This window comes from Linepithema humile, chromosome 6 (assembly GCF_040581485.1).
Source record: "Linepithema humile isolate Giens D197 chromosome 6, Lhum_UNIL_v1.0, whole genome shotgun sequence".
NCBI lineage: Eukaryota > Metazoa > Arthropoda > Insecta > Hymenoptera > Formicidae > Linepithema > Linepithema humile.
The window spans coordinates 24049702-24062681 of record NC_090133.1 but is presented as its reverse complement, the minus strand read 5'-3'; the positions used below and the strand labels follow the sequence as shown (position 1 = coordinate 24062681).

The window sequence follows — 12980 nt, the reverse complement described above, 5'->3', positions numbered from 1 at the left end:
ACGTCTGCAATACATATTATATGATGCTTTGAAATTATACATCTTTAGTGTATTTTGCGCATTTATTATATTTGTTGGAATGTTATTTTATATACGTTTAGACAATTAATATTAGAATTATTAGAATTCAGATAATTTACATGATGAACTATGCGAGCTATTTGCTCCCAAATTTTATTTAAACATGCCTTGTGTCTGGGTTAAATTAAATATGGACGTCCTTTAATATGTAAGTAGTACAGCGTCTGTGCTATCTTTACTGCTGTTTCTACAATTTAATCAATATTCTTTTAATACGACTGTACTTTTGTCTTTTGTTCTTTCATATCAAAAATCACTTAAGTAGATGAAAAAGTTAATACATGAAAGTATTTGTCTGATAATAAAAATAACATTAATATAATACTCAATAAATTAATATATATATATGTTTACTTGTGAACAAATCTAACATTTTTACATATTACTCGTCTGCTTTTTCAAGAATGTCTATCAATTAGCACGTAGTCACATTCACATTCCAGAAAATGTAAATTACATAGTCATTATGCGAGCATCGATCGATAGCGACCATTGATCTGGCTCTCCAGTAGCAAATTACGCATAGAGCGCTTACTTGTGGACGGTTTACCTTCTCGTTCACCGCGTATCACCGATACAAACGGATCCCCGTAATTTCCGACTCACGGCGTCACAACGTCACCACGAGCGTGCGTTCAATTTGTCCGCCGATGGCCGACCAGAGGCACACGTGGAGTGCAATATCACCGGCTCTCATCATCGGCGTATTCTACCGATTTCACTGTGCGGCATTGCCATCTCCAATGTTTTCGTGCCGCTACTCTCGCGAGCGTTATTATCTCCGCTTAACGGGGTGCCAGCGTTATTTCAACCCTCCTGACACCGATGGCTCTTGTCGAATTGAGTCGCGTGTCCCTCGAACGCACTCTGTCACAAAAGGCTAAACGTTCGATGAATACCTTTTCTCTTCGTTGGACTACGAGGGAGGGCGACTGAGACAGATACGGTCATCGAGGCATCGAACGGGCAGTATATTATTAACGGCTCGAATGGTTCCGCAACGACGGCCCCGGGGGGATTGGTGCTCGGATGAGAAAGCAATCGAATCGGTGGCAGCGTCCATCGGCGTCGTGATGCTCTCCTATATCGGGGGAAGTAGGCCGTAAATTTCGCGACCTTATTCAGGGCGACGGTGGAACAGCGATCGGTAAGACATGGAATGGCAGGACGATGCACGTCCTTTCACGAAACGCTGGCTTTCTTGGCTCCTCCGTACCGTGAGACATCGGTGCGAGCACCGATGTGAAAGGAAACACGAAAGCGCTAGAATCGATCGATTTCCGGAATAACGATTTGCTTCTAATGCTATTATACAGTACGTTAAAAATCGAACTTCTATGACGGCTTGTAAAAATAACTTTTTTTTAATAATGTAAAAAATAGAAGATGTTGCGATAATGTAATAAACGAATTCAATCGCGAATATTCGATCAATTTGTTTGAAATTATAAATTGTGTCAAACGAGGATACGACCGATAAATCAAAATGGATAAGAATCAAATATCATATATTTTTTATACGATCATAAATTACTATAATAGCTAAAGTTACTATTAAATTACTTGAAGCGAACTTTTCTGTTCTCCGAAATTCACAAAATCTGACTTGCATCGCTGTTTCGCGCAAAGCTACTCAAATAAGCGATCGTGCAGCCGATTCAATCTAATCGAAATTATTTTCACGCGGTATCTGAATCGAAGTGTGGAGTAGGATTTAATCGCACGAGTATCTTAATCGGTGCAGTCGGCAAGCAGACAAATAGTGGCCACAGGCTATTGGCTGGCGGGCTTGCGGCAAAGCTCCAATATAACTCAGGCCACCTGATAGTTTCATTACTACAGTAAATTTGCCGGCCGCGGTGAGCCCCTTATACGTTCTGCATCGTATATATACGAGTGTGTGTTAAACGGTGAGAGGGCGAGAGATAGAGAGCGAGCGGGAGAAAGAGAGGAGCAGGTGGAAAGAAAAGCCGTAAGGGATAGTTGCGCCGTTCGACGAGTCACGGTGGTGGTGGGTTGAGATGTATCAGGATCGGCTGCGATCGGTAAAAAGTTTGGTTGGGAGAGCCGTTCCATTTGTTCTGCCGAAGGAGAACATACGAGAAACGTAAGCGTTCCGCGGCTAACGGCGCGCCTCGAAATGACCATTAAATGGAAATCTACGAGAACGCTTCCCATCATGCAAAATATTTTCATGATTCTTCACATATTTTTCTTGCAATGTCAATGTACAGGCACGCGAGCAAATTATTCGCTCCTTTTTGAGCCAACGATATAAATGTTTTCAGAAGATATACAATAAAAAATGTTACCAATTTATCACACGCGACTTCATCTTACATGTATGATCACATGATATCTGAGGGACTAAACGTGTCACCCGTTAATAGCAGATAAAATACCTACTTTATTTCAGATTCAAAGTGTTAATTCGCAGAAGAGCCAACGTGCGTTTGATGTGCCCTTTAAAGCGCTCTCGCGTGAGGACCACTCATTTTCCAATTTATCCTCCGAGATCTCCGATGCGCGCCTCTCGCACGCACTTTTCATCCGTAATGCAACCGCGATATATAGATATAATGTTCCGTTAAACAGTTTGTTTGATGTGGCTCGGCCCGCAGCCGGCTTCTCCACAGTCTGTACTCCACGTCGCTAGAAAATGTTAAAAAAACTTCACCCGCTCGAAACTCGAGATAGTGCCTTTACTTACTGGAACCAAGCCGCGAGAAAGCGCAGACGCTTTTAGCGCGCCTACTCGTTCCGATACGAATAGACCGCGCGCGGAAAGTTTATGAAAATATGAATGCCCGGAGTTTATTTTTATTAGGGTGCCCCCTTTTTATGCGGAGGACGCGGATACCGAGATCACCCTCTCATGTCTTCCTCGCCAGCGAAAGGGCGCGCTTTTCCATCAGGAAATATTCCGCCTTTTGATGTTCGAAGCCACTTTGCCCCAACGAATGACATTACGGGAATAAGGGTAATGCGCCGCATTCCAACAGGCATTTCAACATCCTCGTTCACCACCTTCGACCCCATATTCCAGAGTACCTCGTGTACTCTTCGTGCGGCTGGTGCACCCCGCTATTGAAAACCCGTACATGACTTTCGACATTCGCGAGCAAACGCGTCCTCACATCGTGACACTCCAAATTTTACGTTTTCCCCACCGACTCGCGTAGCCGATTAAGTAACAAGTGCACGATATGCCTTGTGACATTTTTCAAAAGCACGTTTTGACTCCACATCTGCTCTTATATCTCGCGATGTCGAAATGCTGTCATGGTGCTTTCTCCCTGCGCACGCTACAGATTATTGAATTGTCTATAATTTTAAATGTACAAATTTACATATATATACTTTTTTAAATTATTTTTACATACTTTTGTTAAATAACTTTTATAAAATATTGTTATTTAATTTTTTAAATCAGTCTTTCTTTTATAAAAATAATTTTGATTGCATATTACACATCATAATGAGAAATATTGCATATTGTAATTGTACATAAAAAATAATATATTTACAATAAAAAAATTATATTTTTCAAAGATATTCTCAATTTCAAAATATTACGTTTGTCATTTCACTGCAAAAATTTTTTTATGAAATAAATAATTTTTCGAACAATACAAGCGACATATCTTCTCGAATTTATTGAATTTATTGCTTTCGTCATGAGAAGAGTTGATCGTACGGCACAGCTTTCTCCATTAAAACCGTTATGCTGCTGTATTTCATAAAGATTTTAATGAAAGCACGTAATAAACGCCTATGAAATGGTCCAGCGGCGCACGGCACCAGCGAGATTTATTTTATGGCTCTACTTTTCGACGAGGAAAAGCCAAATTCATTACGACGAACACTTGAAACCGGCACATGGCCGTGGTCAATCGCCAGAATTATTAGTAAAATTTTGTGTAATGCACGGGATCGAAAACCGACTTAATCACGATCCATTAATCCGCTATATGTGCACGCGATAATTGATGCATTACATTGCTGATCATAAAAATAATAATGCTATATATTGTAATATAGCACTGTTAATAGCACTGTTAATCTACCTGATGTCACTTTAAAAAATAGTATTGTGAATTAAATTACAATAATCCCTTTATTTATTGAGTTTGCGTCATACGATATTGTTCCGAATTATTAAAACAGTGTTGTTTGATAATTTTACCATAAAATTTTAATAAAGCTCTATATATATATAATAATTACCAGTTTAAAATTTCGTATAAATAAGTACTGACGAGTTGCAATATAACATGAATCTTAATACTAATCAAAACTAACTGTGGTTTAATCAAACTTTGGATAAACTCATATGTGGAACTCTCTATGACATTATGTGTAGATAATTCTGTTTAAAGTTACACTGCTAGCACGACGAAGAGTTGTACAAGTTAGAATCATCTTTGTAGCGGAAAGGAAAGATAAGAGATAAAATATAAAACGATTAGAATATTGTTACAAAAGAATACTATTTTTATATAATAAAAAAAAGTCTAAGTGTGATAAAAGTACACAAAGGGTGTGCATATACAGTTACATAAAGTTACATTACTCATATTTTTTTTATATTCTTGTCGATTCAACTTTATTCGCTATATAAGTAAACGTCAATTGTGCCAATAACAACGATAAATTTGCGATTAATTGTTCAAACTGCGATATGTCGATAATTTATATCTACGAAATTTTGCGGTCTATTTTCTCTCAATAAAATAATTATGTTCAGTGAATTAATGGAAATTGTAACGACATACTGTGTCAAAATTCGTAAAAGAACTAATAGTACATATGGTAACCAAACGCTTAAAGTATCATAAATTATTATTCATATTTTCACATAATTTTAAAATATTACACTATTTTAAATGTAGTTATTCAATATAATTTTCTAATTTCGCGATGTTTGCTAATTTCATCATACATTAATTTTCTGTTTTGCATACATTAGCGATGGAAGCCAGACAACTAATCGCACTTGGCGTTTTTTACTATTCTTCACTTCGTGGAACAGCATTTAAAACGAGCATTTTCTTCAATGTCACCTCAGCAAGTGTCCGGTAAGACCGATGCAATGAGCTCATCAGTTTCTCTAGACGCACAAGCTGTGCCATGGCTGTTACACAGAGCAGTCGAAATGAAAGGAATTCGTGACGTCTACAAAAAGACATTCAACCTCTCTTAATGGCGTTCACGGAAAAGGTGCTCTTAGGCGAGCGATGAATCGGTCCGTAAAGCGTCAAAGAAAATTTCACAACACATGTCCGTGATATTCGCTTTTCATAAATATACATGAAAGCAACCTGTTTGTTATCGTACATCGATTCACAATAAAAACGTTCAAAATATTTAAAAACACTTTACCCACCCAGATATGTGCATGTTTTAAAGACACTTGAACGACGTCTGAAAGATACTATTTTTAAAAAGATGTCTTTTAAATATTTTTAAGATAAGTGTACAGATTGGGTTACTACCTTAATTACCAGATGTAGCCGGAGCTGTTCACCTTCGAAAAACGATTATCGATTCAATGACAAGTCAAGGTAATCAGCTAATTAATAGCTGAGCTATATACGGAGTGTTTTTAATGCCCGTGTCAACGTTCATGTGAGGGTAAAGTGCGGTAAACTGAATAAAAAAGTTCTTTATCATTTTGCAATTTTTGCAATAATAATTGAGGTATTAATTCGCGACGAATGATTGCACGCGGCTAAACTATGGGCTGTACGATCTAGGTGAGTCAGCGGCGTGTCGCACGGCAACGAGAAACAATTGCGCATGGCGAGAGGAGTAACACGCGAGCAGCGAGCGGGCGGAAACAGCACGTGAGGCTGGATCTCCATACCGCTGTTATTTTTTGTCACTGTGTGACGCCGCTGACCCATCTAGATCGCACGATCTAGTCGCACGCAACGCGCTATCATTCATCGATCCTTTTTAATTAATATCTCCGTTATTATTGCGAAAATTGCAAAACGGTAAAGGACTTTTCTATTCTGTTTACCGCACTCTACCCGCACACAAGCGTTGGCACGAACATTATAAAATACTTTGTATAAATGCTAAGCAGCATTTTAATTTAAACAAATGTTATTACGGATTATACCACATTTGTCGCGCACGTGACTCTTATCGAATTACATACACTTTCACAAATTCCACACAGCTAACCTAAAATATTCATGTACATGAGACCATTAGGTATGTATCATTTATTGTTCTGTTTCTATTTCTATTAGACGTATCATATTGTGCAATATGTAGAATGTCGTTACACATGTGACATACATACGGAGATGAAACAGCCGCTAATTACATATTGCGTGAGCACATGTGTTACGAAATAATGAGAATGTAAAATAAAAATTACCTGCTTCTTTACGAATTATTAACATATAATAAAAATAAACATGTGTGAAAAGTAAAAGATAAGTATTTATATAAAATTTTACGCTCTCAAAAATTACTTGTAAATATATATTGGATATATTTTGATTATATATTTGCTTCACGATATTATTAACAATGGAGTAAAAACTTATGTGTCTTAAAAAAGCTACACGGTCCTGTTTGCGAATCTCATTGCTTACGGGGATGCTAAACTGCCTGTCGAACGCGAAAATGCGTTTCATTTAGATGAAATAAAAACAAAATTGATATTATTGTCGTAAGGTTCGTGTATATTTCCTTGATTAGTAATTCACTGCACTGACGTGTGGTTTATATTTGTTGCCGTCGAGTAGTTTGTAAATAAGTTTGTGACTCGCACGTTTGCAATTTCTTCCTTGATCGCAATTCTTTCCTCGATCGCAATTCTGTCGTAAGGCTGTAATGTAATATACGAGACAAAATAGGTATATATAAGGTATCAAATAAATATATACTAAATATGATAAGATAATATTTAAAAATATAATATTAGACATTTAATTAAAGAAAAATTTAATTAAAAAAATATGTCATATGTTTACCTTATTTTTACCCTTATTTATAAAATACAAAATAAATGAACTAATTAATTAACCTATACATACATATACACACATCTTTATTTTAAAATTTTTCAAATATTTAAAAAATATTAAAAGTATTAAATATATGAAGAAAAATCAATATACAAAGTTCATGTTATGTTGTTTGTACTTATGCATCCTTATGCATATTTATGAATTAATAAAAACTATGTTTAAAAAACCTTGACTGCACAAGTTATATAAGTCCTAGCATGTATGACTGATTCATTATTCGTCGACTAACTTTCAAGGAATAAAATGTTCTACTCAGTTTGTATATTCAGTGTTGTAGTGTTTGGATTTAGTGCAGCAGAAGAATTCCCACTTCGTATGTCTTTGTTTGTTTAAAAAATTATTTGCATTTCAATAATATGTACATAATAATATTTTTCATTCTGGTACACAAAAATAAAAATAAGTTTTCTATTTTTTAAGCAATATGTACAACTAATAAATACAAAAATTTGACAAATGTATTGTTTTTAGATTATAGCTAATGCATTATTATTTATAAAAATCAACTCTTTTATATTTTCTATTATTACCATTTTATTCTATTTTTATTTTTATTTAGCACCTCTAACCATCTGTGAACAGAATTCAACTAATTACTTCAATTGCTTAAAACTTGCGATACAGGAAGCATGGCCACAATTTGTTAAAGGTATTCTTTATTTCAGAAAAATTAATTATGATAGTAATTAAACTTTCATAAATTTTTATAAACAGATCAAATTATGTATCTAAACCAAGTAAAAGATTTTAAGTTTACTTAAATGTTAAACTATTTTAAAATATTAATTCTCATTGCTCTTTTGTTCTGACAGGACTTCCAGAATTCGATTTTCCACCTCTGGATCCGATAACTTATGAATTCGGTGAAGCTACGTTTGATGTAGGTATGGTACATGGAGACATAAAAATATCAAACTTCACTAGTAAGGGTTTAGCAAAAACTCGTTTCATTGGTGTGAGAACGCATTTTCTTAATAACAATTTCCGTTTGGAAATTGACGTACAAATACCAAAAATAGCTGGAACTGGTAAATGTGACGCAGTAGGTACTATAGGAGGAATAAGAATGGGTGGCAAAGGTGAAACAAAACACTCTATGCGTTTCTTTAATCAAAAAACATTATAATGTCATATTTATATTGTCATTATAATTTATGCGACAGGGCACTTCAACATAACTATGGAAGATCTCCAAGGAGCGTGGATTTTACAAGGCCAGGTCGCAAATGATAGATGGACTGTGGAACATGTTCATGTAACTCCTTCAGTCAAAAAAATGCAGCTGTATTTTGACGATTTCTTTGACGGCAATAAAGAGCTCAGTAAGTACACTGATTCAAATATATTTTACACATTTCAAAAATTAACAGTTCGTGACTTTACAAGGTAATTGTCTATTAATTTTTATATATATTTTGTATGGAAAATACAAAGCAGTTTTATTCAACTTTTGTCTTGATTTTCTGGAAGTTTTTTCTGGAAAGTACTTTATTACATATATATTTTCATTTATAGATGATCTTGCCATGATGTTTGCAAACGAATACTGGCCGCCAATATATCGTGCAATGTTGCCAATAACATCCGAAGCATGGGATCCATGGTTGTGTGATTTGGTCAATCGCTTCTTTTCGAAAGTTTCTTTTACGAAAATATTTCCATAATTCCATATTTATATATTTTTTAAAAATATTTATTAATAAAAAAATTAATTTAGACTTTGCAAAAAATTGAGTACACATTTAATCATGCAAATGCAAAAATTAGATCAAATAAGAAAAATGAGATTTTATTTAGATTTTAGATTAGATTTCATGAGTTGCAAGTTGTATTTATGTAAGTAATCGGCTATTTATAAGTCGCGCATGTATTTCTTGTACGATTAAAAGAATCTATAATAATATTTGCTTAATAAACATGTAACAAGAACTCATACATATATAAGATTACAGTTCAAGTACACATTTTAATATATAATATAAAGTTACAGTTCAAGTACACATTTCGAATAATGTGCATATTTTTCAGAATAAAACGTTATAACAATCAGCTTCTTTGGTCTGCTTTTTTATTCTTCTATACGTTCTATTGACATTCTTATTAATGTTATTTTTATTTACCAATATATTCAGCAATATTTATGATTCTGTTTACAGTGTCATACCCTGTTTTCAATCAGATTTACAGATTAACAAAAAATATTCTTCTTAATATCTATTTGAATATGAAAAAAATAATACAGACAGTAAAAATTAATATTTTTCATGATATACTAACGAAACATATTATTTTTATGGAAAATCTTAAAACTTCTTTTATGCTAATGAATATATATTAAATCATATTTTCGATTTCGTTTGCAGCTATTTGGCAGACTTATTTTTTTTCTTCTTTTTATTTTTCAAAACAAATGGTTATAATGTTTAAGCTATAATGATTAGGATTTTCAGAAAATTGGTACAATAATATATTCTTTAATGAAATTAAAATCATGAATTTAATTGATTGACGTCATCCTACGTAAGGTAAATATATCTTTCATCGGCTTGTTAAGATTTCCATATACATAAAACAATTATAATAAGATTTCTTAAAAACATATTTTTTGAATTATTATTTTTTTAAATGACATTCTCTTTTGTTGGTATAAAAAAGATTTTTATAATTACTGTAATTTTTATTTTAAAAAAATTTTGTCGTTGTCGCACTAAAGATATGAAATGTGCCTATTACCAATCAACATTTGTGCGTGTTATATCAAAATAAAAAGAACATAATCTATAAAAAGTTATAAGCTATTGTTTTATAAAGATAATATCAAATTATTATCTGTAATGATTTTAATAAGAAAGTTCCATTAAACTTAAAATTAACGTTCTTTTAGAAGTTTTACTATAATATACAGTCCGGCAACTCAGGGACCAACGCTCGTGAGCGGATAGAGTACATTAAACAGAACAGAAAAGTTTTTTACCATTTTGCAATTCTCGCAATAATTATTTAAGTATTAATTAAAAAAAATTGCCGAATAAGCGCGCGGCTAAACCGTAGGATGTAACTGTAGGTGTGTCAGCCGGCGAGTCGCACGGCAACGAAATGTTTGGCCGCGCGACGAGAGTCGCAGATGCGCGAACAGTAGCAAAGGCAGAAGCCTACAGTTACATCCTACAATTACATCCTACGGTCTAGCCGCGCGCTTATTCGGGAATTTTTTTTATTAATACTTAAATAATTATTGCGAGAATTGCAAAATGGTAAAGAACTTTTCTGTTCTGTTTAATGTGCTCTATCCGCTCACGAGCGTTGGTCCGTGAGTTACCGGATACTTTGTATATTACAATACTGGCAAAATATAAAACTGAGATATATGATTAACTGAGAATATATTGTATGAAGTTGTTTGCAACCAAGTCAATTGTTTTGATGATTGTATTATTTACGGCAGTTATTCTTAGTAAATAGTAAGTCGATCAGTAATCGGAGAAGGTCGGTGAAAGGTACATTTCCTTATATATTTTCACGACAACCTTTTTAAAAAGACCTTGGACGACAGAAACTATAAAACCATGGCTTTTAATTGACTGAGTTATTTACGAATAAACTTTCAAACAAACAAGATGCTCTACGCAATTTGTGCATTCATCGTTGTAGTGTTTAGATTTAGTGCAGCAGAACAAGTGCCTTTTCGTGAGTGTTTAAAAATATTTTGCATTTTAAAAATATCACAACACTAATTTCCTTACTAATAAAAAAGAATAATAATAAGTCTTTTACTTTTCAAGCAATTATGTAAATAATAAATTAATATAAATACCTAGTAACTGTCTAATTTCTAAATTATATACAAAATACTCTTACATACTCTGTTCATTTGTTTTTATTTCTACTACTGTTATTCTGTTCTATTTCTACCTAGCACCTATCACCATCTGTAAACGGAATTCAGTTAATTCCAATGACTGTTTAAAAGCTGCGATAGAAGAAGCGTGGCCAAAATTTCTTAAAGGTATACTTCTTTCAGAACAATTAATTTAATTATATTATTTAGATGTTTTCCTAACAATTAAACTATGTATATAATCGCTGCAAAATGTGATTATCTTAAAATTTTGTTAAATTAATTTATTTGTTTGTTAAATGGATTATAACTATCGAAATAAAACTTTCATCAATATTATATAGTCACCATCAATTTTTATAAATTGATTAATTTACATATATCTGGACAGAGTAAAAGAATTTTAATATATATCATTAATTTTATTATTAATTTTAATACTTAATTACATATCAAGCCACTAATATTGATTTATTTATTATGATAGGTCTTCCAGAATTCGATTTCCCTCCCTTGGATCCATTAATTTATGAATATGGTAATGCAATATTAGATAGCGGCATAATATATGGAATGATAAACGCATCAAATTTCGTTATTAATGGCCTTGCAAAGACACGTTTTTTGGGTGCCAGATCGTATTTTGTCAACGAAGTTTTTCGCTTGGAACTTGACATACAAATACCACAAATAGCAGCGTTTGGTGAAATTGATTCAGTAGGTACTCTAGGAGGGTTCAGAATGGGTGGCCACGGTAAAATAATACACTCTGTGCATTTTTTTTATTAATAAACATTATAATGTCATATTTATATTGCTATTATAATTTATGCGACAGGGTACGTCAACGTAACTTTGGAAGGTATCCAAGCAACATGGATCATAGAAGGCCACGTAACAAATGATACATGGACTGTAGAAGATTTTAATTCAACTCCTTCAGTTAAAAAAATGAAGCTACATTTTGAAGATATATTCGGCAAGGGCAATAAAGAGCTCAGTGAGTGCATTAATTAATCAAATATATTTCACATATATTAAAAATTAATAAACTCTTTGACTTTACGAAGTGAACGTTTATTAATTTTTGAATATATATTATTAAAAATAATAATTTTAAAAAGCCTGTTTTATTCAAATTCTATCTTGATTAGTTTTCTTCTGAAAATTACATTAATACATATAGATTTTTATTTGCAGATGCTCTTGTCATGACTTTTGTAAACGAATTTTGGCCGGTATTACTTCGAGTAACGACGCCGATAGGAGTCCAAACATTGAACCCGTGGTTGTGTAATTTGGTCAATAGATTCTTTTTAAAAGTTTCTTTTACAAAAATATTTCCATAATATTTTTATATACTTTTTAAGATATTCGTTAAAAAATAAATTTAGACTTTGCAAAAATTTAATATACATTCAATCATGCAAATGCAAAAATTAGGTCAAATAACAAAAATTTTATATTTCATAAATTGTAAGTTACATTTATAAGTAATGAACTATTTGTAAGTCGCATGTATACTTGCATTTCTCATACGATTAAAAGAATAATAATATTAGCTTAATAAACATTTAACAAGAATTCATACGTATATAAGTTCACACGTTCAAGTTCACACATTTTATTTCCAAATAATTTGCATATTTGCAGAAGAAAACGTTACAACCAGCTTTCCCATCTGTTTTTTTATTCTTTCTTACGCTCTACTGACATTCTTGTTAATATCATTTCTAAGAACTACGTTAATAACTCTATTTACAAATTACAATCAGGTTTATAGGTCAACAAAAAGTGTTAGCCTTAATATTTATTTGCGTACATTATAAAAAAACATAATACAGACAGTAAAAATTAATATTTTTCATGGTACACTAATGAAACATATTATTTTTATTTTAGAAAATCTTAAAACTTAAGATTCTTTTATGCTAATTAACATATATTTAATCATATTTTCGACTTCGTTTGCAGCTATTTGGCAGACCTATTTTTTCCTTCTTTTCATTTTT

The 12980-nt window shown here is 32.8% G+C and overlaps 2 protein-coding genes and 1 long non-coding RNA gene across 3 annotated transcripts; 2 read left to right on the top strand and 1 right to left on the bottom strand.

Annotated features, from left to right (window-relative positions):
* Positions 1 to 4179: 4179 nt before the first annotated feature.
* LOC137000487 (uncharacterized) lies at positions 4180 to 6039 on the bottom strand. The gene is made up of 2 exons (XR_010890715.1): positions 5577 to 6039; positions 4180 to 5256 (listed from the first exon to the last, which is right to left on the bottom strand). It is a non-coding gene; the product is annotated as an uncharacterized lncRNA (long non-coding RNA).
* A 1271-nt stretch (positions 6040 to 7310) lies between these two features.
* LOC105668041 (uncharacterized) lies at positions 7311 to 9179 on the top strand. Its single transcript, XM_012360213.2, has 5 exons — positions 7311 to 7443; positions 7690 to 7779; positions 7943 to 8209; positions 8294 to 8452; positions 8646 to 9179. The coding sequence occupies exons 1-5, from the start codon at positions 7374 to 7376 to the stop codon at positions 8792 to 8794; spliced, it is 735 nt and encodes a 244-aa protein (XP_012215636.1). The 5' UTR covers positions 7311 to 7373; the 3' UTR covers positions 8795 to 9179.
* A 455-nt stretch (positions 9180 to 9634) lies between these two features.
* On the top strand, positions 9635 to 12980 carry LOC105668040 (uncharacterized). The gene is made up of 5 exons (XM_012360212.2): positions 9635 to 10817; positions 11047 to 11136; positions 11456 to 11722; positions 11807 to 11968; positions 12169 to 12980. The coding sequence occupies exons 1-5, from the start codon at positions 10748 to 10750 to the stop codon at positions 12315 to 12317; spliced, it is 738 nt and encodes a 245-aa protein (XP_012215635.2). The 5' UTR covers positions 9635 to 10747; the 3' UTR covers positions 12318 to 12980.

What these genes read in the sequence shown, in the direction of transcription:
- LOC105668040 (XM_012360212.2), top strand. Translation starts at nt 10,748, where the DNA reads ATGCTCTACGCAATTTGTGCATTCATCGTTGTAGTGTTTAGATTTAGT. An exon ending in AGCAGAACAAGTGCCTTTTC is followed by an intron (nt 10,818 to 11,046) that starts GTGAGTGTTTAA and finishes ATTTCTACCTAG; the next exon opens with CACCTATCACCATCTGTAAA. An exon ending in CAAGGGCAATAAAGAGCTCA is followed by an intron (nt 11,969 to 12,168) that starts GTGAGTGCATTA and finishes TTTTATTTGCAG; the next exon opens with ATGCTCTTGTCATGACTTTT.
- LOC105668041 (XM_012360213.2), top strand. Translation starts at nt 7,374, where the DNA reads ATGTTCTACTCAGTTTGTATATTCAGTGTTGTAGTGTTTGGATTTAGT. An exon ending in AGCAGAAGAATTCCCACTTC is followed by an intron (nt 7,444 to 7,689) that starts GTATGTCTTTGT and finishes ATTTTTATTTAG; the next exon opens with CACCTCTAACCATCTGTGAA. An exon ending in AATAAGAATGGGTGGCAAAG is followed by an intron (nt 8,210 to 8,293) that starts GTGAAACAAAAC and finishes TTTATGCGACAG; the next exon opens with GGCACTTCAACATAACTATG.